Here is a 27,292-nt window from a genome sequence, read left to right on the forward strand (position 1 = left end):
CTCCTACTGGATAATGGGGGACATTTTACAGCTTACCTGACTCCTGCATGAGGAGGGCTGAGTTGAAGAGCGCCAGCTTGTGTCGCGGGCTGAGCTGTAGGGCGTGGTCGAAGTTCTTCAGAGCCTCCGAGGGCTCCTTCATCTCGATGTTGACGATCGCCAGGTTGTACCACAGGTCGGCGTTGGAGCGGTCCAGCTCCAGAGCGCGCAGGTAGGCATCCCTTGCCTCTGTGAGCTTGTTCATCTTCAGCAGGAGCTCCCCCCTGATGCCAAATCATACAGAGTATTTCATGTATAGCATTGGCAGGCAACGATTTACCGAAAGTGTCACCTCTATATTTTTTTCTTGTGGCCGTACAGACAGGCAGGGCAACATTTTTCTCGCACTTACGACCATCATGTGCCACAGCAGCATGAGAATGAACGTTCTACTTGAAGACTACATGAGGCACGGCTATAAGCAGGGTTGCAGCAAGGTCAAAACGTTAAAACTGAGGTTGAGAGGCAGTGTTTTTTACTCTCTTTTGACTGTACAATTTGCTCAGTGTAGGGTGGCGCTTAAACGCACTGCTCTCCACAGAGGGTGTAACTGGAAGAACTACGGCTGTGTTACTATGACTTACCATTCTGTCAATTGTTCTATTCTGCCATTTACACAGAAGAGCAACCCTAAAAAAAGGCAGCATGTATTGTCAAAGCACATTAATCGTGGGCTTGCCTGCTGATGTACGCCTGCTTGAAGTCAGGTCTCATGCTGATGGCTTGTCGGTAGAGCTGGTCAGCCTCTTCCAGTCGGGATTCGTTGGCGCGGATCAGGTTGGCCAAGTTGATGTACACGTTGAGATGGTTAGGGGCCACGCGTGTGGCGTACTTCTTACCAGGGATGACCTGCCAGCATGTTGGAGAGAAGACACACACCGTGATCCAGCTGGCAGTAAAAAAACCTCATGAAAGTGATAAAACAGGAATAAACGTGCCCAAATTGGTCTTTCCGTGCTCACGTCTGCGTGACTTGCGAGCTTACCTGCGGCATGAGGGACTTGGCAACTAAGTAAGCATCTTCTGCCTCTTTGGACTTGTTCAGGTTCTTGTAGGTTCGTCCAACATTCATGTGCGCACCGATATCATCTGCCGAGAGATTGTACAAGAGATAAAATAACTCAGCTGCCACCTGCAACACATCATAAATCACATCAAAGCCAGTAATATACAATTACATGTGATGACAGCTACATTCTTAGTCTATGCTTTCCATGTGGGCTTTTTTTTGGCACATCCTTCAAGGAATTCTTGGTTCTATGTTACGGCCAGAGATTGTAAGGTTGCGGTAAAAGAGGCCAAATTATTAAAGACACTGAGAAAGATTGTTTTATGCTTACTGCCTTGACTCAGGAAATACCCTTAATTTGATATCAATGTCAAAATAAAATGTTGGATGAGCTGCTTTCAGTTTCTGACCTGGCTGCACAAAGGTGGCCTGCAGAAAATAGCGCAGTGCTCTGGCGTAATTGTTTTGGTTCTCCAGTGCATGGCCGACATTATTCCACAGCTTTGCGTTGTTCTTGTTCACCTGCAGAATCACACTTTGCTCAGTGTTGGGACACCATCAATACTTTCAAAGGCCACATCATCATCCTTCCAGCTTACCTTCAGAGCAGATGTGAACAAAGTATATTCTGACTCCCAGTCCCAATTCCTGTTGAAGGTCTTCACTGCGTGCGTGGTTAACAGAACTCCTAACATCAACCAGGAAATCTTCTTCAGATATCTTCAAAAAGAAATTAGAATTGTTCTATTAAATCAATTTATTTTTTTATTGGCGGATTATTTTTTTTGTTATAAGTTTGACCTCTTATTTTCTTAGAATTAGGCCTGGGCGATAGACCAAAAATTGACCGTTACCGAAATTTACCACGATAACTGACGTCATTTTGCCCATGTCGGTAAATTCTGTGTTTTAATAAAAAAGAAAATAAAAGTATTTTTGACTGTGTGTGCTGGTATGCCATGTTCATTCCCCTTTAAGACGGGGTACAACGTGTATAGTCATGTGACTCCACCCATGCAGCCGGAACAAGAAGGGAAACAGACGACAAAGGAACAGCTGATGGTCCAAATGAAGAAGCGGCTGTACAGTGCCACCATTTCACTCGCGTATGCGCCCAGAAATAGCCAAGTAGATTAGAAAAAATAAAAAGGGAGCACACGTGCGACTATGTATTTCAAACCCTTCATTCGCATTTTGCTCCTGAAATATATTCATACAAAGTGAATCAAAGTACAGTAGAGGAACATTTTGGCACATCTGTATATAAATCTACAAGTCTCCTACAACTTTTCTTGGTTCACATCGGCAACTTGCATTGACGTGCGATGACATTTCAGCCGTACAAGCTGCACTCGCTGACGTAGCTAACTAGCTATGTTATCAGTTGGATACTGGAGCGCTGCGGGAAAGATGACTGCCTCTGTGACGTACTATACTGCTTTCCCACTCATGCACTAAAAACACTTTTTTCCCGTTTGTATGCATCATAACGCCGCTCCGAATGATACGAAAAACTAACAACACAAATCCTTGACTTTAAATATATGGATTCTTAAAGCCTTTAAAAAAAACCCCATGTACATCATGGCCAATTATGCAAAATTGACAATTCACAAATAAAGAATACGAAAATAAAAACATTATAAAAGCATCTCTGTAGAAAACCATGATTAATTTGCTGTTGGTATCAGTTTTTAAGGATTCCATGCTTTATTTGATGTCACGAATAGATGGTCACATGGCTATAAAAACATGTGAAATTCTCTTTTCATTGTGTAAATGGTCATTTTGATGATGGTTATCTATCCAGGTTCTAAAGCTAACATGGCACACACTTTTAGGGAAATAACATGACAGCGGAATGTCTGGAATTGAATAGAAATGTCAGAAAAATGAGAAAGTCACTATATTTATGAATGGTATTATTATTAGTAGTATTGGAAAATATTACCAGACATGGTTGAATAAGTGGCCATTAGTAATGTAATTGCATGAGACATGATGCCAGTCATGTTATGTGGCTGTATGTGTATATTAGTACATGTGTGTACAGGATGTAGTATGCCAAGGTATGTATGATACATTCATATTTGTGGACCACAGTCCCAGGGAGATTTTGGGTTCCACAAACACGAAACACGAAATGCAAAGTGAAGTATGAAAACTGTCGTAACCACCCAAAGCACATTATGTAAAGTGAGCGTTGTTGGTGCTTTTTGGAGGTTTTTTTCAGAAGGCTTTATAGGCGGAATAGGTGCCTCCCATTATGTGCATCATATTTCACTGAAAGTAATGTGTGTCAGTTGGTCAATAAATCAACAAAAATCAGTTTATTTGCATTTCCTGCAATATTCAGATGGCAAAGATACATAGTGATTGGGGATTTATCGTGCATTTATCGTTATCAAGGTAAAACTGCCCTATTTATCGTGATATTGATTTGAGGTCATATCGACCAGCCCTACTTAAAAGTTAGATTGAAAAACTTTTTTCCTAACTCGTATTTAATGGAGAGTTTCCACAAAGTCTAGTCTCTATCTTAAAAAAAACATGAAAAACAAAAAACTAATAACACAAATATAATATTATTTGTCTATTGATGTGTGTTTACATTTTTTACAATTTCTTAAGTTAAAATCAACAAATTTGCACGTCCCAGTCAAATACAGGGCAGAAACTTGAGGTGAGGCGGCAGTGAGCCGAGCTTCACCTCTGAATGCTCAATCACTCACAAACTTTCTGTTTCCGTTTCTGAGCATGTCACCAATATGATGCAGAAAGTAAAAAAAAATTGTATAATACTTTCTACAATACTTTCGACAGCCCCCTCCGTGAATCACAACTTTACCGTGGTGGAGGGGTTGGTGTGCACGAGTGATCCTAGGAGCTATGTTGTCTGGGGCTATATGTCCCTGGTAGGGTCTCCCAAGGCAAACAGGTCCTGGGTGACGGGCCAGACCAAGAGTGATTCAGAAGACCCGTATGAATAAACACACGAGGAGAGACCGCACCTCGCCCAGAAGTGGGATACCCGGGCCTCACCCTGGAGCCAGGCCTGGGGGAGGGGCTCGCAGGCGAGCGTCTGGTGGTCGGGCTCTCACCCGTGGGACCCGGCCGGGCTCAGCCCGAACAAGCCACACAGGATCTCCCCCCCGTAAACCCACTACCTGCGGGGGCAAGCATAAGGGTCCGGTGCATTGCGTTTTGGGTGGCGGTCGAGGGCGGGCACCTATGCGACCTGGTCTTGGGCGGCCAAATCTGGTTCTTGGGACATGGAACGTCACTTCTCTGGCGGGGAAGGAGCCCGAACTTGTGAGAGAGGTTGAGACATTCCGACTAGATATAGTCGGACTCACCTCGACCCACGGTTCTGGATCCAAACTCCTCGAGAGGGACTGGACCTTGTTCTACTCTGGAATTGCTGCAAGGGAGAGGCGGCGAGCTGGTGTGGGCTTATTAATAGCCCCCCGGCCCGGTGCCTCTGTGTTGGAGTCATCCCCGGTGAACGAGAGGGTCATTTCCCTACGCCTTCGGGTTGGGGAAAGGGTCCTGACTGTCATTTGTGCGTATGCGCCAAACGGCAGTTCAGAGTACCCAGCCTTCCTGGAGTCCATCAGAGGGGTGCTGGAGAGCACCCCAACTGGTGACTCCGTCGTTTTGCTGGGAGACTTCAGCGCCCATGTGGGCAATGACAGTGTGACCTGGAGGGGCGTGATTGGGAGAAACGGCCTCCCCGATCTGAACCCGTGCGGTGTGATGTTGTTGGACTTCTTCTGGCTGAGCTGTCAACTGATCACCACCTGGTGATGAGTTGGATTAGATGGCGGGGGAGGATGCCGGACAGACCCGGGAGACCCAAACGTGTAGTGAGGGTGTGCTGGGAACATTTGGCAGTCTCCTGCTTGTCGAGTCTTTAGCTCTCACCTCCGGCAGAGCTTCTCCTGCATCCCAGGGGAGGACGAGGATATCGAGTCCGAATGGGCTCTATTCCGTGCCTCCATTGCTGAGGCAGCCGATCGGAGCTGCGGCCGCAAGGTGGTCGCTGCCAGTCGTGGCGGCAAGCCCCAAACCTGATGGTGGACACCAGAGGTCAGGGCTGCCGTCAAGCTGAAGAAGGAGTCCTATCGAGCATGGATGGCTTGTGGGACCCCTGAAGCAGCTGACAGGTACCGGCAGGCCAAGCGGCACGTGGCTTCGGCGGTGGTCGAGGCAAAAACTTGGGTGTGGGAGGAGTTCGGTGAGGCCATGGAACAAGACTTTCGGTCGGCCTCGAAGAGGTTCTGGCAAACCGTCCGGTGCCTCAGAAAGGGGGCCTGCTGACCTCAACTGAGGATATAGTTGGGCGGTGGAAGGAATACTTTGAGGCCCTTCTCAATCACACTGACATAACTTCCAAAGAGGAAGCAGAGGCTGAGGACACGAACGCGGACAGTTCCATCACCGTGGCTGAGGTATCTGGGGTAGTCAAAATGCTCCCCAGTGGCAAAGCTCCGGGGGTGGACAAGTTTCGCCCTGAATTCCTCAAGGCTCTGGATGCTGCGGGACTGTCTTGGCTGACACGTCTCTTCAACATTGCGTGGAAGTCGGGAACAGTACCTCTGGATGGGCAGACTTGAGTGGTGGTCCCCCTTTTCAAGAAGGGTGACCGGAGGGTGTGTTCCAACTATAGGGGTATCACACTCCTCAGCCTCCCTGGGAAAGTCTATTCCAGAGTGCTGGAGAGAAGGGTACGACCGTTAATCGAACCTCGGCTACAGGAGGTGCAATGTGGTTTTCGTCCTGGTCGCGGAACACTGGACCAGCTCTACACCCTTGCAAGGGTACTAGACGGTACTTGGGAGTTTGCCCAACCGGTCTACATGTGCTTTGTGGACCTGGAAAAGGCATTCGACCGTGTCCCTCGCGGTGTCCTGTGGGGGGTGCTCCGGGAGTATGGGATTGGTGGCGCGCTACTACGTGCCATTCAGTCCTTGTACAACTGGAGCAGGAGCCTGGTTCGCATTGCTAGTAGTAAGTCAAGCCTGTTTCCGGTGAACGTTGGCCTCCGCCAAGGCTGCCCTTTGTCACCGATTCTGTTTATAATTTTCATGGACAGAATTTCTAGGCGCAGCCAAGGTGTCGAGCGAGTCCAATTCGGGGGCATTAGGATGTCATCTCTGCTATTTGCAGACGATGTGGTCCTGATGGCCTCATCGGGCTGTGACCTGCAGCGTTTACTGGGACGGTAAACGCTGCACGCTTCACATCTGAGTGTGAAGCTTCTGGGATGAGACTCAGCGCCTCCAAATCTGAGGCCATGGTTCTCAGTCGGATAATGGTGGATTGCTCCCTCCGGGTTGGGAATGAGGTCCTGCCCCAGGTGGAGGAGTTCAAGTATCTCGGGGTCTTGTTCACGAGTGAGGGAAGGTTGGAGCGTGAGGTCGATAGGCGGATCGGCGCAGCGTCTGCAGTAATGCGGTCGCTGTACCGGACCGTCGTGGTGAAGAGAGAGCTGAGCCATAAGGCAAAGCTCTCAATTTACCGTTCGATCTATGTTCCCACCCTCACCTATGGTCATGAGCTTTGGGTCATGACCGAAAGAAAGAGATCGCGGATACAAGTGGCTGAAATGAGTTTTCTTCGTAGGTTAGCGGGACGCACCCTAAGAGATAGGGTGAGGAGCTCGGTTATCCGGGAAGAGCTTAGAGTAGAGCCGCTGCTCCTTCACATCGAGAGGAGCCAGCTGAGGTGGCTCGGGCATCTAGTCCGGATGCCTCCCGGACGCCTCCCTGGTGAGGTGTTTCGGGCATGCCCAGCCAGGAGAAGGCCCCGTGGAAGACCTAGGACCTGCTGGTTATTGGTTATTGATGGTTATTTTTAGCTTTTACCTAAATGTTCATGCACACATTAACACACACACACACACACACACACACACACAGGAGGCTCCTGGCTGGCATTGGTGTTTTCATTGGGGTAAATGGTGCAATGCACTTAAAATCGTGAAAGGAGTTAAGATGATCAGCTCATGATCCCCAGTGTCACATCTTTTTGAAAGCCTAATGATTAAGTCGTGTGGTGTACATCCATCACTTTGACTTGATGGGCTCCACTAAGGAGGTTTACAACAAATCTTTCATAGGTTGAGTTACATTTCAGGCTCTCACCTCCGATGACAAATCTCGACAGGATGTGTGCGAGTCATTCGTGGGAGTGCGAGAGCATGCTGCAATGTCTTTTTTCACCCTCACCCTTTATGCGAGGCGATCTTGAATCCGTGTGCAACAAGCACACAGAAGCCCATGCTGGGAACGTAAAGAACCCTCTCTGCCACCACAAACCCCACAGGGAAGAAGAGGTTGGAAGCGGGAATGAAGGGAAGGACGATCAGAGACAAGGCCTGGAAAGCAAAGACAGAAGTGCTTTATTACTAGGGGTGCGGTATTTTTCTGTACAGTACAGAGGCGTACCGATTTCCCACACAATACACATTAAGAGAGGGACAGGACCTGTGTGCCTACTCAGTAAACAAATAGAGTGCAGTCCAGCCTATGGCTAGTGATAGGAGAAGCCAGAGCTTGAAAATGCTCTTCCATTGTTAAAGTGTTCTGTTTGGGAAAATTTGGCCTTCCCGATGAAATCCATAAACGGACAAATACAAGTGGATAACATGAAAGCAGAGTGCTGCCATTGTTCAGTCGAGATAGGGACGAGACTACAAATTGGGACTACAATGCTGCACTTCCTCGAATAAAGAACTTTCATTTAATAAAAATAATATAATTGTTCACGCTCTTCAAAATCTTTACTGTTGCACTTCTCTGAGTCCTTATACTTTAATAATTATAAATTATACAGACCCTTTCCAAAAAAAAAAGAATGTCATGGAAAAGTTGTTTAATTTCCGTAATTCCATTCAAAAAGTTAAACTTTCATAGATTATAGATTCAGGGCCCACAATTTAAACGATTTCAAGTGTTTATTTGTTTATTTTTATGTAATTTGGGCTTCCAGCTCATAAAACCCACAAAAAACAGAAATTCAAAAAATTAGAATACTGTGAAGAAATTACCATTTACTTCTCAGTTTTTGCAGGAAAAAAAAGAAAGAAAATAGGATCACATCAAATCAATTAAAATATGGTACTTTGAAAACGATATGTCAATCTTCAATACTTGGTTGGGAATCCCTTTGCCTTAATCACTGCCTCGATGCGACGTGGCATTGAAGCAATCAGCCTGTGGCATTGCCTGGGAGTTATGGAAGCCCAGATTTCCTTGATGCTTGCTGTCAGCTCTTCTTTGTTTTTGGGTCTGGTGCCCCTCATTTTCCTCTTGAGAATACCCCATAGATTCTCAATGGGGTTTAGATCTGGTGAGTTGGCTGGCCAGTCAAGCACTGTGATGGCATGGGCATCAAAACAGGTTTTGGTGCTTCTGGCGGTATGGGCAGGGGCCAGGTCCTGCTGGAAGATGAAATCTGCATCTCCATACAGATCCTCAGCAGAAGGAATCATGAAGTCCTCTCAAACATTCTGGTAGACTGTTGCGGTGACCTTGGATTTAAGAAAGCAGAGTTTACAAACACCTGCACCGGACATTGCACCCCAAATCATGACGGACTGTGGATATTTCACACTGGACCTCAGGCAGCTTGGGTTCTGTTCCTCACCCGTCTTCCTCCAAACCCTTGGACCTTGATTCCCAAATGAAAGGCACACTTTACTTTCATCGGAAAAGAGGACCTTGGACCACTGGCCAACAGTCCAGTCCTTCTTCTCCTTGGCCCAGTGGAGACGCTTCCTACGTTGGCTCAGGTTCAGAAGTGGCTTGACCCGAGGAACCCGACAGTTGTAGCCCATCTCCCGGATGCGTCTGAATGTGGTGGTTTTTGAAGCTGTGACTCCCGCCTCATTCCACTCTTTCTGGATCTCTGCCAGATTCTTGAATCTTCCCTGTTTGATAATCCGCTGAAGCCCACGGTCATCTCTTTTGCTGGTGCATCTTCTCCTGCCACATTTTGCCCTTCCTCTAGACTTTCCATTGATATGCTTGGACACAGGACTCTGTGAACAACCAGCCTCCTTAGCTATGAACTTTTGTGGCTTACCCATCCTATGGAGGGTATCAATGATGGTCTTCTGGCCAGTTGTCATGTCTGCAGTCTTCCCCACATTGAACCCAACTGAGACAACTGAACCAAACTGAAGCAATTTAATGACACCTGGGGAAGCCTGTGCAGGTGATTTGACTTTAGTCGATGATTAGTGTGTGACACTCAGTTTAAAACATTCATGCCCTGCAAAATTTGGGCTGATTTCTTCACAGTATTCTAATTTTTTGAATTCCTGTTTTCGTGGGTTTAATGAGCTGGAAGCCCAAATTATGTAAAAATAAACAAATAAATACTTGAAATCATTTAATTGTGGGCCCTGAATCTATAACCTATGAAAGTTTAACTTTTTTAATGGAATTATGGAAATTAAACAACTTTTCCATGACATTCAAATTTTTTGGAAAGGGTTTGTACAGTATAGGTTCCCAAAATAGCCCGCAATAAGTGAAATCCGTGAAGTAACCTCAAAGAAGTTCAAACCTTCGTTTGAATTTTAATGATCAACCTACAGGTCGGACGCAAGAAATTATTAGGTCACTGATGCATATTTTTTCTCCTGTGTGCACTGTTCCGCTGTATGATTCCTTCTGCTGAGGATCTGTATGGAGATGCAGATTTCATCTTCCAGCAGGACCTGGCCCCTGCCCATACAGCCAGAAGCACCAAAACCTGGTTTGATGCCCATGCCATCACAGTGCTTGACTGGCCAGCCAACTCACCGGACATAAACCCCATTGAGAATCTATGGGGTATTCTCAAGAGGAAAATGAGCAGTGATTAAGGCAAAGGGATTCCCAACCAAGTATTGAAGATTGACATATCGTTTTGAAAGTACCATATTTTAATTGATTTGATGTGATCCTAATTTCTTTCTTTTTTTTCCTGCAAAAACTGAGAAGAAAATGGTGATTTCTTCACAGTATTGTAATTTTTTGAATTCCTGTTTTTGTGGGTTTTATGAGCTGGAAGCCCAAATTACATAAAAATAAACAAATAAACACTTGAAATCGTTTAAATTTTGGGCCTTGAATCTATAATCTATGAAAGTTTAACTTTTTGAACACTAAAAGAAATCAAGAAAAAAAGATGTGGTAGTCAGTAACAGTTACTTTTTTAGACCAATCAGAGGGAAAAAATTACGGAATCACTCAATTCTGAGGAAAAAATTATGGAATCACCCTGTAAATTTTCATTCCCTAAACTAACACGTGCATCAGATTAGATCTGCTCGTTAGTCTGCAGTTAAACAGGAGTGATCACACCTTGGAGAGCTGTTGCACCAAGTAGACTGACATGAATCATGGCTCCAACACAAGAGATGTCAATTGAAACAAAGGAGAGGATTAGCACACTTCTTAAAGAAGGTAAATCATCACACAATGTTGCAAAAGATGTTGGTTGTTCACAGTCAGCTGTGTCTAAAATCTGGACCAAGTACAAACAACATGGGAAGGTTGTTAAAGGCAAGCATACTGGTAGATCAAGGAAGACATCAAAGCGTCAAGACAGAAAACTTAAAGCAATATGTCTTGAAAACAGAAAATGCACAGCAAAACAAATGAGGAACAAATGGGAGGAAACTGGAGTCAACGTCTGTGACCGAACTGTAAGAAACCGCCTAAAGGAAATGGGATTTACATACAGGAAAGCTAAACGAAAGCCATCATTAACACCTAAACAGAAAAAAACAAGTTTACAATGGGCTAAGGAAAAGCAATCGTGGACTGTGGATGACTGGATGAAAGTCATATTCAGTGATGAATCGCAAATCTTCATTGGGCAAGGTGATGATGCTGGAACTTTTGTTTGGTGCCGTTCCAATGAGATTTATGAAGACGACTGCCTGAAGAAAACATGCAAATTTCCACAGTCATTGATGATATGGGGCTGCATGTCAGGTAAAGGCACTGGGGAGATGGCTGTCATTACATCGTCAATAAATGCACAAGTTTACGTTGACATTTTGGACACTTTTCTTATCCCATCAATTGAAAGGGCGTTTGGGGATGATAATGCATCTTGCCATAGAGCAAAAACTGTGAAAACATTCCTTGAAGAAAGACACATAAGGTCAATGTCATGGCCTGCAAATAGTCCGGATCTCAATCCAATTGAAAATCTGTGGTGGAAGTTGAAGAAAATGGTCCAACCTGCAAAGCTGATCTGGCAAAAGCAATCAGAGAACGTTGGAGCCAGATTGATGAAGAGTACTGTTTGTCACTCATTAAGTCCATGCCTCTGAGACTGCGAGCTGTTATAAAAGCCAGAGGTGGTGCAACAAAGTACTAGTGGTGTGTTTGAAGTATTCTTTTGTTGTTGTTTTTTTCATGATTCCATAATTTTTTCCTCAGAATTGAGTGATTCCATAATTTTTTCCCTCTGATTGGTCTAAAAAAGTAACTGTTACTGACTACCACATCTTTTTTTCTTGATTTCTTTTAGTGTTTCTTAAAGCCAGAAAGTTGCCATTTGAAATGACTTTAGTTTTGTGTCATGTCTGTGATCTGCTTTTTTCTACAAAATTAAACAACTGAATGAACATCCTGCGAGACTGATGATTCCATAATTTTTGCCAGGGGTTGTATATATACATATATCCACACACACACACATATGTATGTGTGTATGTGTATACACCCACACACTTTAGATTTTTATTTGATCATTTTATTTTTTACAGAATGACTTGCTAGTTTTTTTGCTTTTTTTAAAACACAGTTTTAAAAAGCATTAATATACATATACAGTACAGGCCAAATGTTTGGACACACTCATTCAATGGGTTTTCTTTACTTTCATGACTATTTACATTGTAGATTCTGAACGCAATGAATGAGCACATGTGGCATTACGTACTTAACAAAAAAGTGTGAAATAACTCTTAATAGGTCTTATACTTTAGACATATGTTTTATTTTTTTTTGTCTTACAATTTATTTCTGATAGCGCTGCAAATCCAATGTGCCTTGTCAGGGCTACTTAGGGGAATTTCTCTCCTTGTTAATGGTTTTGGGGACATTGGGTTAAATTTTGTGTGTCCAAACTTTTGGCATGTACTGTATTTGTTGTGATGTGGGGCAGCAATGACGTTGGGTCTGCTGATGTTTAAATGTTGTGCAACATTACTCCAAAACACTCCTTTGTGGGCCAGAGTAAACACTGTGAGAGGGGTCACATTTAAGTTCATAGCGCGCTTTATTTGTGCTCTTGTTTCGTAAGAACCTGTTGTATAACAGACATTAATTAATTTGCACCGACGTGCTTTTTTCACTGCGTGATCTGCCAGCTTTTGGATGTCCAAAAGTAAACATTTCATGTCCTATGTGGAGAACTAACATTGTTGATGAAAAGTAAGATGCAGGAATTAAACTGTGCTCACCGAGTTAAGGTTGTCACCATTCACCAACTAAAATGAAGAGTGTGACGCAGGAAAAAATGCAACACGGCCGGGTTATTTACTTGGACAGTTGCTTGGGGCATAAAAATAAATCTCATGCAAATGTGTTTGGATAAATCAAGTCGATGTTGCTGTAATTGTGGTCCAATCCTCCAGACAGACCTGGTATAGCTGAGTCAGGTTTGGAGGCCATCTTGCTCACATACACCTTTTCAAATTGTCTATGGGAATGAGTTGTGATGGCCACTCCAAAACACTGACTTTGTTGTCTTGAAGACACTTTGTGACTATTTTTGGCGGTATTCTTAGGGTCATTGTGCATTCGGAAGACACAAATGCGACCAGGCTTCAACTTCCTGGCTGATGGCTTGAGATATTATTTCAAAATTTCCACATAATTTCATGATGACATTTTATTAAGTGCACCAGATCCTCCTGCAGCAAAACAGCCCCACAACATGATGCTTCCACGCCACAGTTGGGATGGTGTTCTCAGGTTTACAAGCGTGCTCCTTTTCAACAAGGAAACAGTATTTGTGGTGTAGCTAGGCCTGTCATGCTAACAAAAATTTTTCTAGACGACAATACAAATGATTAAAACCATATTATTGGCAATAATATTTGGAGACCATTTTTTCATTTATGTAATGTATGGCATAATAATGCATGTAATGCATGAGTACACCATATAAAAAGCAATAAACTTAATTTCTCAAGTGTATTTAACATTGTGATTGGAACGTCAAGAACTTTTTAATAAAATAAATAAACAAAAAACAACATAATAAATTCAACAAAAAAAAGACAACAAAAAAAACGCCAATGAAAATAAAATACAGCCGTCCCTCGCTACATGGCGGTTCGAACATCGCTCCTTCGCTCTATCATGTTTTTTTGTTTTTTTTTAAATAATTAAATAAATTATTGCTGTTTCATGGTTGACTATGGACTATTATTAGTCAAAACTAGTGAAAGACAAGTTATGTAAGGTCAAGTTATGTAGGATTCTGGTAACTAGGCATCAGTAATGTTACATTAATGAGACATGACATTACCTTAGATTATATCACCTAAACACTGCATGGAGTCAGCCAGATTTCCTATGCTCTAACTACAAAAATATTCATTTTGTTAATATTGAATCCTACTTCATAGAAATTCACTTATCGCGTTCGGGTCTGGAACCCATTAACTGCAATCAACAAGGGACGACTGTACATGCACAGGTGTACCTGCAAGAAACTCAAATGTTGTCATTTAACCTATTCATGTCCTCATCATGTGGGTTAAAGACGTCGTCACCTTTGTGTAGGTGAACTTTTGACTTGAAAGTCTTTAATAAAAAAAAAAAAACTCACACTGAAATATTCAAAAACTAAAATATTCTCTCTCACTCATAATTGCCGCATTGAGCCAATAGAAATAATTTTTGTCATTCTAACTGATGTAAAACAGGAAAAGTTTAGTGTAATGTTTGTGTGTGTGTGCTTATACACAGTGTATGTAAACTTTTGGTTTCAACGGTATGCTTGGTAAAGGCCTGTCAGTGCCAGCACAGCTTGCAGCAGCACCTTTATTTCTCCACAAGGCTAGCGAAGGATGAAGACTATTTTTCCATAGGATATTCACTCAATTTGGTGTTGTAATCTCAGCGCATTTGTAAACAACAGTGGTGGGCTCACTCACCATGACAACAGTCTTGGCGGAGCTGTGCCTGCAGGTGATGCTGCGATACCCCAGCAGGCCTAGAAAGACGTAGAAGACCAAGGTGGCCAGGTTTCGTCGGTCCAGGGCAGACTCCACTAAGGGGATGGTGCCCATGGTCCAGTCACAGCATAGCTCAGAGGGGTTGAGCAGCAGCCAGGCGTTGACAGGAAGTAGGTAGTTGAAGGTCAGCTGTCTGGTGGGGGTGGGGCTGACGGCTGCCGGGTTGTCAAATCTGCAACACAACCGCAGAGGAACGTTTTAAACGGACTCGTTATGATTGCAAAACATTAAAACCTCTAAATGCTCAAAACAATCCATGTGGGGACACTAGCCAACCTCTAATTTCTTTTTCCATCAGAAATAATAGAATTATAAATAATCTGTTCCAGGGTCAAACTGTAGCCAATATAAAACCTTTAACTGCACAAGCAATGTTTTAAGTCACATTTTACATTCTTAATGTCTATGAGATGCACATCCATACTTACTGTGACCTTACAGGCTTGTTTCCTTGCAAAACATTGGCACTATTTTTAGCTCTTACTTACTACAGAAACAAAAACTTCAAAAAAGGGCAAAACCAAAGAAGAAAGAGTTGCAAGACAGCAGCGATGTGTTTACTGAAACAGTTGTTCTGTATGTGTGATACACAGCAATGCTTGTCATGCAGTTGGAGCAGAACTAAACAAATTAATTGGATCAGACCAGTCAGTCATGGGTCTCAGCCCGGAGGAGGTTAAGTCCAACCATGGTGTGTTGATGTGGTCCACAGGGACACAAGTGACTAGGGGCCACCGGGAATGCTGGAACAAGCACAGTTCACTTATTTATGCAATATGAACGTCTAAACATAATCTGGTGTAGCAAACCTTTATAAAAGATCGGCATAACCACCCAGCATCTATTGACTGTATTTCCAGGTGTTTTTTTTTTTGGTTGGGTTAAGGCCATGAGGCTTACAAAATAGTACAAAGCATTATGCCAGCAAGATGGCATCATTAAAATATTTCACCTGTACTACATGTGCCATAGACAAGTGATTCTTAACCTGGGTTCGATCGAACCCTAGGGGTTCGGTGAGTCAGTCCCAGGGTTTCGGCGGAGCCTCGGAGGTTAAGACACACCAGACCCATCGTGTCAATTCGTGATGACATGCCGCCGCTTAGCCATCACTGGCTACAGGTAATCACATTACATTGCCAATCAGTGCTGCGAAGAATTTAGCGCGCTCATGATGCGTTCCATTTGTACTCGAAAGTCGGAATTTCCGAGTTCCTAGTGGGAACTCCCGACTGAAACACCCCCCTAAGTCAGAATGTTCAACTTGGAAGTCAGAGCATCCACACCACCTCTGAATGAGCAATCAATGATGGCTTCCTTGTGTGTAAATGGTAAATAATCAATAAGTAATTTATAAAAAATATTGCTATAGTGTAAAGTTTTTCTGACTTGGCAACTGGAACGCTATTAACTCAGAGATCACGTCACACACTCAGACTTCCCAGTTCCGAGTACAAATGAAACGTACCATCAAGTAGTCAACGTGTAACTTATGTGGTAGTACGTCGTGTGATTTTGTTGTTAATATTTTAATCCATATTATGTCGAGCAAAAAAAGAAAGTGGTCGGATGAATATGTACAGCATGGATTCACATCTATCACGGACCATGATGGGAGTCAGTGTCCTGTCTCTGTCATTTTGTGCACCAGTCAACAAACACATATCTTTGTCTTGAATTTGAAAAAAATATATATTTTATTTTTCCACTAAAGAAGGATTCGGTGAATGGGCATATGAAATTGGTGGGGTTCGGTACCTCCAACAAGGTGAAGAACCACTGCCGTAGACAAATTACAATGGAACAGTGAAATTTAAACACCCTAAATAGGTGCTCATCACAATGTCCACAATCATCAGAGCTTTCACAGTCAAACGCACTGCTGCGTCGTAGTTGCCTGTGAATTTTTCAGTCAAGCACTACATTTCCCACACTCCTTGCGGGTTGTTTACATTTTTTTATCATGGCGTGCTACACTGACGACGAGGAAAGATATTTACACATCACTCTGCCTCATCCTTGCCCAGTGTTTGAGAAATTTCTCTCCAAGAGTTCTGTTTTTTTGGTTGTCCTCGTACTCTCTCTGTGATGTTTCATAAACATGTCAGTACTTTTAAACTTCGTGTGCATCAGTCTCTCTGCTGAGCGGTGTTTTATGTGACACAAGTGCACGGAGTGGAGTTTGCGTGGTAGTAAAATTTGAGCTTTGCACACATGGGGTTTCAAGAGTACAGTCAAACTTCGGTTTTCGAACGCCCAAGTTTCTGTGGTAAATTTTGGAAAAATGTTGCGGTTTTCATATAATTTTGTACGTAACAAGCCCAGTTCGCTTTCCCTGTACTGTACTGTTCCATGAAATCGAGTGCCCAACCAAAGAACCCTTGCAACAACCACTGTTGAGTTTCTAAATCGCTTGAGGGAGAGGGAGACTGCTAAATAACTCACCATGGGGCCAAAGAAAGATGTGAGTGCCAGCAATTTGATCAAGGAGGTGAGAAACACTATTGAATTCAACCTCACCAGGGTGTATGGCGAGTCTGCATCAACAATAACTTCTACCCATTCGCCATTTATAATTATTTTACATTGTTTTCTACATGTAAAACTATAATTGTTGTCTACAAAATGTATTTCTTGTTCATATTTTTGTGTCTGGAACAAATTAATTGGATTTACTCTATCGCCTGTGGGGAAAATTGCCTCGTTCTTTTGTACATTTCAGTTTAAAATTTTGGAAGAAATTAATGACAAAAACCGAGGTATCACTGTATATTGTTTTGAAGTCTTGCAGTTGCTTCACTTCTTTTTACATTTCCAAGACATTTAGGAATGTTGAAATTTGATCCCGTAACAGATCATTTCTATGTACATTGTCTACTATGGCACACTGGATTGTTTCAAATGTGAATATCAATTAATATTGGAAGTTGGTCTACTTTATGAGACTCCACCATCTAAATGAAAGTACAATGGCAACCACAGGAGTTTGACCATGTAAGAACTTTGAAATGTGAACAAAGGACATGTTTTGGCATCAACCGCCACGCTAATCCCACCCTCTTTATTCCCATGTTATGGCTCGTCCCCTTATCTTTTGTCTCACGACAATCCGGAGACAGCTTGTGGATTATGGGCTTTGAGCTTTAATTGTCGAGGAATTTTATCATTGAGATCGACACGCTGATGCCGTCCAGAAGAACTATTTCAAATAAATGATATGCACACCATGGACGAAATGTAAGAGGATTACAATAAACTTTTTCCACCATGTTGCTGTGGGATTTGACCTTTGAACTTCTCGTTTGTGTGTACAATTGACATGACAACAGTCTTGCGGAGCACTTTCATGTAAAGAAGCGGCATCCCTCATCTCTGAGAAGCGAGAGGTCATGAGAAGATATTGTACGTGCATAAAATAAAAAGGCATTACATAAAGCATTGCATAACCTGAATCAATCAAGATACCCCTTGTTTATGTAATCACGTAATCCTGTCACATTCAAATGGTTATGTAGTCCACTGCCCTTTGGCTGGCTCGTGTCTCCTTCCTTTGAGCAGATGAGCTGCAGCTGCTATGGTGAGCAAAAATACAGATATTATTTTATTAAAGCACATATTTTTTATGTTTTTATGCCTTTTGTCAAACAAACAATACTCCAGCCAGGCAGCATACTTTCCACTGACTTACTACAGGCTCCTCATTTGTTATAATGATCTCACAACTAGAAGTTACAATGCCACCTGTTGCGTTGGCATGACCTCTACAGCCTGCAAGTATATTTTGCAGGCTGTTTTTTTTTTTTTTTTTTTTTTTTTTTATAAATCAGAATGTGCCATCTCACTCTGCTCAGTTTTAAGCGCTGCTGCCTACCTGGTGAAGACGGGAAGCTGAGACTGGATGACCTGGACGCGGACGATGACGAGCAGCAGCGTACTTATGACAAGGACGATGAGCTTCAGCAGCATTTGGAGGACAGCGTAGGGGAACGCGCATTTGCCCTGCACGACTTGCCGCAGCGTGTCCAGCAGCATGGGCAAGGTGAACTGGGAGTAGGGGAGCCGGTGTCTCATTTTTAACTCATTCAGTTTGTGAATGCGGACAGAGGTTCAAGTCTTACCCCTTGCGCGACAAAGACCTCATAGACGCAGCAGATGCCAACCACAGTGATGCCCTGCTCTTTGCACAGTGTTGCTGCGGCCACCAAGACAACTGTCAGAGCGATGGGAGCCCAAACTGAAAGGAAAAACATAAGAACTCACTTGTTTCTTGCCAACCATTTACAAGAAAATGTTTGATGGTCTCTTGCTAATGACTCATTCAATACCAAAGATGTATTTAGAAGTTTTTATAGCCCCAAACGCCCAATCCCAACAACATATTTATACGTATTTTGCTTGAGAGGCAAAAAAAGGTGATGACCAACTCTCAGCTAATGAATTTCAATTCGGAGCACTTTTAAGCCATAAAAACGGCCACAGGGTGGCAGACGTGCATTTGATAAGAGGTTGACAGGGATCAAGAAACTCACACATAACAGGAAGGAGGAAGTGAGAGAGCGTTGAGGAGTGTAGCGTGCAGAAGGTTCCGCATTGTAGGGAAATTTTAAGGCATGCACACTCACACGTGCGCATGCATGCGCACACACACATGCACACACACAGTTCAGTTCCAAATGTCAAAATTGTAAATAGTTCGCCGTGTTGTATTTGTAAATAGTTATTTTCAGGTAAACAACCTCTTTTTGTGTTGTTTATTTTGGTAGAGTCGTTTAGATATTTGAGCTGTCACAAAAGCGAAAAATATTTGTGTCAAAAAAGTGTAAGGTATGCTTGAAATGTATCTTTTCACAAAAGTAACCGAGTAGTAAGTAGTAACAGAGTACGTTACTGTAAATGTTTTCGATTAATCGGAAAAAAACATATTTTTGCTTAGTTAATGAGCAATTGTAAATACACAAGAGAAAATAAAACATTTCACTAAATAATGAACGACCAATTGGTTTAATGTTTTAGATAACCAACTTTTTTATTTCTTAAATTCAGATGCGTGAAAAAAATGTGGACCGGTGCATCTCTACTCACAATCACATCTATGGATACAATTAACATAACACGCATGTTTAGGCTGTAGGAAGAAGCCAGAGTACTCAGAGAAATATGAGGGGTGTACGTACTCACTTTTGTGACTAGTGTATAGAGACTTGAGATTGAGGCATTTCTAACTGAAAAGAAAAAGAACCACCCCTGCACGTGACACTTACCAATGGAGTGGTCAGCACCTGTGGACTTAGTGTAGGCCAGAAAAGCAGCAAGGAGGAAGATTGAAGACAGGAGCTCAGCTCTGCCAACCACGCCTGTCACCTAATGATGGGAAAAGACTTATTGTGATAAATGGAACCATGAATTCTGCTGTGTTCCAAAAAATCCTGAAGGAGAATGCCAGGTCATCTGTTCATGACCTCAAGCAGAAATGAACTTGGGTTCTGCAGCAGGACAATGATCCAAAACATACCAGCAAGTCCACCTCTGAATGGCTAAAGAAAAACAAAATACTTTGGAGTGGCCTAGTCAAAGTCCTGTCCTGAATCCTACTGAGATGCTGTGGCATGACCTTAAAAAGGCGCTTTATGCTGGAAAACCCTCCAATGTGGCTGAATTACAACAATTCTGCAAAGATGAGTGGGACAAAAATTCCTCCAGAGCGCTGTAAAAGACTTATTGCAAGTTATCGTAAACGCTTGATTGCAGTTGTTGCTGCTAAGGGTGGCCCAACCAGTTATTAGGTTTTGACAGGAAGGGAGCAAACACTTTTTCACACCACTGTACCTCGGGGTATTGTTCACGACTGAGGACGGAACGTGAGAGACAGGCGGATTGGTGCACCTTCTGCAGTGATGCGGACTCTGTATCGGCCCGTTGTGGTGATGAGCCAAAAGTCAAAGCTCTCAATTTACCGGTCGTTCTACGTTCCTACCCTTACCTATGGTCATGAGCTTTGGGTAGACCAAAAGGGTACAAGCGGCCGAAATTAGTTTTCTCCGTAGGGTGGCTGGGCTCTTCATTAGAGATAAGGTTTAGAAGCACTGTCATCCCGGACAAACCGCTGCTCCTCCGCATTGAGTGGAGCCAGATGAGGTAACTTGGGCATCTGGTCAGGATGCCTCCTGGATGCCTCCCTGGGGAGGTGTTCACATCCTACCAGTCGGAGGCCTGGGGGAAGACCCAGGACACGTTAGAGAGAATATGTGTTTCAATTGGACCGGGAACACCACGGGACCCGCCGGGAGTAGCTGGACGAAGTAGCTGGGAAGAGGGGGGCCTGAGCTTCCCTGCTTAGGCTGCTGTCTCCCCAACCCGACCTCGGATAAGCGTAAGAAGATGGATGGATGATCACCCTTACATTCATACTACCCAATATAGTAGATATAATCAGAGAAAATAAGCCATTCAAGACAGTTTACCTTGTAGAGGAAAGCAATCAATGGCAGACAGGAAATAACATCAGGGGTTCTGACTTGAATTTTACCTTGTTGTGGGCTATGGCTGCAACAGTAGCCTGTGTTCTTATGATGATGCTTATTATTACTATATTATTATTATTGTGCCTGTTGTGAGATCATTAAACCTGCAATAAAAGTTGTTTGTTCAAGTCTGGTGCTTCCATTGTGGTCTCAGCGAAAAATTAGTGACACCTAGTGAATACAACATTCACAAGTTGTATTAATAGTTTATACTGTATTTGTATTTAAGTGCATTTAGCCATTTTATGCTTGAACATGCTTAATTTGAAAAAAAAAAAAAAATGTGTACAGTTTTCTTAAATATGCATTTTTTTTACTAACAGGCCATAGTCAACCAAAGCTTGACCATTTAACAATTAACGTTTGAAAAACCATGATTGAGTCAAGGAGTGATGTTCGAACCTTGATGAAGCTTGGGACAACTGTATATGAAACAGACTTATGTCGACTCGAAACTAGAGCCCGACCGATATATCAGCGGGCAGTTTGATCAGTTCAGTCGCACCCTCTCTGTGTGTCTCGCTGTGCTGCTTGCTCCCTGTACCTGGCCCCTCCCCCTCACACACAAAGCCGCATTCTCGCTCTGGCGCACTCTCTCACTCAGTCGGCTTAGAAGGAAACCAAACGCGAAAAGAAACTGCGTTTTTTGTTGGGGTTTTTTACACCATGGAAAGCTGTGACTTTGTAAAACAATATAACACTACACTTTAGCGCCACGCTGTCAGGGCCCGTCAAAGAGAACATTCTAGTTTTCGTATCAGAGCGTATTAGAGCGCTTTAACGTTGTATAAGTCTTACTAATTAAACTTCCTTATTTTCATTTGGTAGTCTTCTGCTTCTTTGCGTATCGGATTTTGTGTATTATAAGAATATATATTCATGTACAGTATATATCCTGTGTACACTAGGTCCTCAACTTCCGAACACAATTGGTTCCAGACGACCGTTCGCAAGTCGATTTGTACTTAAGTCGGAGAAAAGGTAATATTACCAATGATATAGGTACTACATATACGTGTATACATATACTGTATATGTGTATGTATGTAAATATGAGTTTTGATGTAGTAGTAATATTAAACGAGGATAGTAATATTAAACGAGGATAATTAATGGACAAAAACAATAATAAAAATGATATAATAATACGTAATATAAATGCTATTTACCTTTGAAGAGGAGTGGTCGAGCATACGTCGTTGATGATAACGGTGGAGGAGGAGGAGTTATTGAAAAAAGTAAAAATCATCGTCGTCGGTAGACTCTTCGAAAAGAGGTGGTGTTCTGTGGGTGGTGTAGAATTAAGCAGGCCTATTAACTCTTCATAAACTTTAATCACACGCTCTGTCCGGGTTGTATCATACAACTCTTAGCCTTCCTCTCTCCTCTTCCTCGTCTTTCTCTCCTGTTGGTCCCATTAGCAATGTCACAGTGCCCTCTACTGGTCAAGCATGTACAGTAGCAGTATAAATACTGATGGAGCGACTACAAGGCAAAATAAAATAAAATATAGACCAGTCGGCTTGTGTTCTTAGGTTGGGGACCTAGTGTATATCAATGCTCTTTTTTCATATATTGGCCGATCCATGGACTTGCACAGGCCTGCGAGCACTAGCAAGCAGAAAATCAAGTGCATTCAAAATATCTTTATAATGAATGAATGAATTTGACTGCCAAGATGGAGGATTATGAATTTGACTGCCAAGATGGAGGATTATATTCAAATTATATACCCAGACTCACCAAGGACACAAATATTTTTCAGTTTATAACGAAGGTCTAAGAAGTATCTGAAAATATTTTTAAAAAATCTTTAACTACAGTGAATTATTCCCCTCTTTTGTAAGTTATCCTCTTAATGAGCAACCTGTATTACATTTAAAAAAAAACCTCCTAAGGAGTCAGGGCCTCACCAGCCATGAACCTCATCGCACGTCACTGTTTGGGGCTTGCCTCTACCTGCACCAACCCCTCAGACAAGAGCTGTCCTATCTAGTCTTTGAGCGCCAACTGATGAAGCCTGCTCGGATGGGAGGTAAAACATCTTCGAAGACAACCTGCCAGCCAGCTGCCATCAATTCAATGCCAGACAATACAAAGCCCTGGATAAATGACAATATTCACTGGCAACTGATTCATTGCTTGTTAAGCTATTAATCAGTTGTACTTGATGCAAGCGGTGTGACAACAAAAGCATTCCTACTATTTGGTTCAGCCCCATTGTAGGGATTAAAATAAGAGTCAAAACACGGTGGGGCACACAAGGACTCTTTGTAGGGCCGCTCACAAGGAACAAACAATCCTTTGAGAGTGATGCTAGACAGCGATAAGACGATCTGGACTAACTGAAGGCTCATTTGTAAGGCAAATTGTTCACATTCAGCGAGTCTCAAGATTGACTTTCATTTTTTTGTCTATACAGGTCATCAGTCCTACAGTGTTGGACAGGATGAATTACATGTCCTAATTGGACGATGTGAACTAACCCAGGAATGAAACTGCTCACAACAAACTAAAAGGTTTTTGGTTACCCCCAAGGCCCCATCCACCCATGCTGCCTTCTTTACACGTTGAATGACAGGTTTTATGCCCCCCCGTCATCTTTTTGACCACCATAGTCTTGAATGACACCACAAACACGACCTTCTTTCTTAATGACGAGGCAGGGGTTCAAAATGCTTGATAGAGCTGAGGGACGAGCTACATAAATAAAGGAACTGTTTAAGTACATTCACAATACAACGCCGAGCAAAAATCTGCAAAAATGACTACAAACCGTATAATATGCATGCCAGGCAAGTAGTTGGAGACTTGTCACTTTGTCACTTTGTAAAGGAACACTGCAGGGTGCAACATAAGGGTACCAAAGTGGGACTATTCAAGGTGGATATTGTGGGACTATTTACTTAATGGAAACGCAATGAAATGAGTACGGCAGCCACACACTGGACCTGGTGACAACGAGGCATTTCAAGAGGCCATAAATAAATAAATATGGATCTTTTTACATTCCTGCTCAGTTAACACCGAATAAAAAAAACACACAGCAACAATGATTAGCAAAATATGGCAGCAGTAGCTCAGTCTGTGAGGACTTGGCTTTGGAGTGGAGAGTCGATGGAGGATTCAAATGTGGAAACTGGGACTGGCAATTGCAGAGATGCCAGTGTGCTTCCTGGGCAATACTGAGCTGCCCTTGAGGAACGTACTATATGACAAAATTAATCAAGGGCACCACCCCACTGAGCCACCCAGCCCTTGCCTTCACCAATGAGTTGATTTCCTCTGAAGCAAACACACTCACAGCTTCCGTGTGAATCGGGTGCACAGCAAAGAGCAGCGCCGCCACCAAACTGGATGTCCTGTCCAGGAACAAGCGACACACCCTCAGGAATAGCACGCACACGACGGCGTGGAGCACGACGTTGAACATATGGTAGGAGGCAGCACTCAGCTCACTGAAGAGGTAGTTGAGTCGGAAGGTGAGCACCGTCAGAGGCCGATAGGATTTATGACTACGCTCCTGTTAACGGGACACACAAACACACACGCACGCACTGTTAGGCGATTCATCAATTATATTGAATGTCTACCTTCAACAATAAACGCACCTCTGCCATGGGAGTTCCCCAAAAGTCATTTAGGAAAAGATTCCTGAATGGTGTCGAGGGTCTTAGATCCTTGTTGTCAAGGATGGCCGAGACGTCATCAAACACAAAACCACACAACAGACTGTTCCAGTAACATCCCACCACCAGTCCAGTCAAAAGCAAAACCTCTTTCCATGACACAGCAGCCATGGCTGAGCCAAGACGTCATCGATCACTGCAAGAGAAATCATTTTTCATGTGATACTTGGCGTATAATCAGTAAATATCAATCAGCTAAATGGTGATAACATTTTTTGCAAGCGATATGATTTCTCAGCAAAACTAGTGTAGCATTCATAGTCATAATACTGTAAGTGGATTTTGAAAAAGGCTGTGCAACTAGGAGAAATACATTGTGCAGAGGTGCGGTCGCTCTATTTTTCTTAATGAATACATACACAAACAGAAGCTGCAAATCAAAAGTCTAAAGTTACCCATGTGATGTTTCAGGCTGAAACTCTATACGTCAAGTCATAGGTAAATTTGACAGTTGGTTGCAAAATGCAATCGCAAAGGAGGGTGGGACGCGGCTCATACCTCCCGCTACAACTCATAGTTTTGGGACTTTTATATCTGTTAAGCCGTTGTTGCTATCAACCGATGATTCGCAAACAATCCACTGACTAATATATGAACGGTAGCAGCTTAACGTTAGCTGGCCATGAAGCTAGCATGAGTTTCTTTTGCAGCTAAAGCTAGTTAGCTTGACAAATACTCTTGCGATGCGGCCAAGGCGGGCTTGCTCAACTGTAGTTTAAGTGGCAACATACCGTGTCCTCACAAGATCAAATTGTTGTTGCAGATGTGATAAAAAAACAAACACAATTATTTAATACTGTATAAACTGAGCACACATCAGGCAACACCCGGCTAGTGCGCATGGGCTCTACCCACCTCAATCACTTCCGGTGGAAACAGATGTGACAGGCATGTTGGTTGCTTTTGACTCACATTTAAACCATTTAACGATCACACGGTTTTATTTAATCAAACAATAAATATCCTCTTTGTTCATCAAGAAGCTGTTTCACTAAAGCAGGCGGGAGACAAGTTCCCCTTTAAAAATAACCACACTGACAATGACCGCCGAAGCACTAGATGGCGACATACAGCTTTGAGGCACATGTGAACGCCGGACGCTCAATGTAGTAGTAGTAGTAGTAGTAGTAGTAGTAGAAGAAGACGAGAAGGAAGACGAAAATAAATATAAATGGAAAATTATCACTACGTTATTTCATATCTTAAATGAATAAGTAATTCATTGAAACACTGCTGGAGTTCCGGCAACTTTATACACCTGGAGAGGTGGGTGATGTTTCAATATCGACTGTGAGCGGTAAACTTAATTTGTACGATTTGAATTGAAGAGAATAGAAACGCTGTAGTATTTTCTGCTGTATTGGTTGACTGATGCATTTATTTAAAGATTTTTGTAATATGTTCCCTATATAGGGAAAAAAATGGACACGTTCATTCATTGGTGCAACAAGGTTGCTAAAAGTTGGTTTCTTCACCAGAGCAGTGTTTTATGTTCGTTTGAAAGTTATTCACTATTATTATTGTTAGTTTTATCTTTTCTCAGTATAATGTACAGCATGGGTGTTGGAGCAGACAACGTCTGATTAATGTCCTGCTCATACAATGTGCATCTTAGTGTAGTCTGAGCTGATTCGGGTATTATTATTCAATCATTCTGAGGTAATATTTGCATGTTTGGGAGATGAGTTGTGTAACGTTCCTTTTTTGGAAGCAATTAGCTGTATGTGTCACACCATGGCCAAAATGCCTGCTGCTCTGGAGTGGGATGAAGTGAGGAAGATTGACCCGGCCAGCCTCCATGAATGTGACAAGGATGAAATAGACGAGTTTCTCAGTCTGCTCACCATGGTAAACGTCCACACACACATGAACACCAATTAATTATTATTATAAGCAGTGAGTGCTCCGTTTTACTTCAGGGGACTACAACTTTTAACACAAAAACGACCGCCCTGCTCACTTGCTTTGTCTTTAAATGAAATGCACGTACAAGAAAATGTTCAACATAGATACCCTGGAACATCTGAAGTAGACGCGTAACTACGAGCGTTATGCTTTTTCTCATGAAGGCAGACTTCGGAAAACATAATGAGAGACATCAGCTTACAGAGAATTCAACCATTTGAGGCAAAAATACGCTTCAGTCACACAAGAACACAACACAACACTTCATCCAAAAGAAGGATGAGCATCAACACGGTACTGAGTAGAAGGTGAGAAGAGGAGGAGATTAATGTATTATGTGAAGTAAGCAGACTCATCTTGAAAGCAGTTGTCACATTGGTGTCCTCAACTGTTTGATTCTATTAAAACGACTTCACTTGTTTTTACACTTTAAAGATGCAACAATGTTAAAATGTGACTTAAAACATGGCCTCTACACTTAGCTTTTATGTCACCGTTTGACATAATCAATCTCAATCACAGTTTGATCCTGGAGCAGATTATTTCTATTTATTTTAGCATTATTTCCTATGGGAACATGTGTTTCCTTAAGTTGCATTATATATGGATCACATGCTGACTTTTGAGCTTGTGGACATGTTTTTTTTTTCATGTACAAACCCCTGGCAAAAATTATGGAATCACCAGTCTGGGAGGATGTTCATTCAGTTGTTTAAATTTGTAGAAAAAAAGCAGATCACAGACATGACACAAAACTAAAGTCATTTCAAATGGCAACTTTCTGGCTTTAAGAAACACTAAAAGAAATCAAGAAAAAAAGATGTGGTAGTCAGTAACAGATACTTTTTTAGACCAATCAGAGGGAAAAAAT

General features: G+C 42.6%; 2 protein-coding genes across 10 annotated transcripts in view; one reads left to right on the forward strand and one right to left on the reverse strand.

Moving 5' to 3' along the window:
- The window catches only part of tmtc3 (transmembrane O-mannosyltransferase targeting cadherins 3), a 38,363-nt gene that overhangs the window by 6,519 nt on the left and 4,552 nt on the right, over window positions 1–27,292 (reverse strand). For 3 of the 5 annotated variants that reach the window (XM_054775849.1, XM_054775850.1, XM_054775848.1), the window contains exons 3-14: window positions 24,439–24,652; window positions 24,132–24,350; window positions 19,568–19,667; window positions 18,425–18,540; window positions 18,178–18,350; window positions 14,226–14,478; window positions 7,279–7,427; window positions 1,648–1,768; window positions 1,459–1,570; window positions 1,025–1,128; window positions 719–888; window positions 37–263 (exon numbers count right to left, since the gene is read on the reverse strand). In XM_054775849.1, coding sequence (XP_054631824.1) covers window positions 37–263; window positions 719–888; window positions 1,025–1,128; window positions 1,459–1,570; window positions 1,648–1,768; window positions 7,279–7,427; window positions 14,226–14,478; window positions 18,178–18,350; window positions 18,425–18,540; window positions 19,568–19,667; window positions 24,132–24,350; window positions 24,439–24,627 — 1,933 coding nt within the window. In that variant the 5' untranslated portion in view covers window positions 24,628–24,652. Of the gene's footprint in view, window positions 1–36; window positions 264–718; window positions 889–1,024; window positions 1,129–1,458; window positions 1,571–1,647; window positions 1,769–7,278; window positions 7,428–14,225; window positions 14,479–18,177; window positions 18,351–18,424; window positions 18,541–19,567; window positions 19,668–24,131; window positions 24,351–24,438; window positions 24,653–25,247; window positions 25,387–27,292 lie in introns of those variants that run through there. The other 2 variants (XM_054775846.1, XM_054775851.1) reach the window with 2 other exon arrangements.
- cep290 (centrosomal protein 290) overlaps window positions 25,633–27,292 on the forward strand; it is a 30,626-nt gene continuing 28,966 nt past the window's right edge. For 3 of the 5 annotated variants that reach the window (XM_054775840.1, XM_054775843.1, XM_054775845.1), the window contains exons 1-2: window positions 25,633–25,782; window positions 26,228–26,364. In XM_054775840.1, coding sequence (XP_054631815.1) covers window positions 26,239–26,364 — 126 coding nt within the window. In that variant the 5' untranslated portion in view covers window positions 25,633–25,782; window positions 26,228–26,238. Of the gene's footprint in view, window positions 26,365–27,292 lie in introns of all 5 variants that reach the window. The other 2 variants (XM_054775842.1, XM_054775841.1) reach the window with 2 other exon arrangements.

This window comes from Dunckerocampus dactyliophorus, chromosome 5, assembly GCF_027744805.1.
Source record: "Dunckerocampus dactyliophorus isolate RoL2022-P2 chromosome 5, RoL_Ddac_1.1, whole genome shotgun sequence".
Classification (NCBI taxonomy): Eukaryota; Metazoa; Chordata; class Actinopteri; order Syngnathiformes; family Syngnathidae; genus Dunckerocampus; species Dunckerocampus dactyliophorus.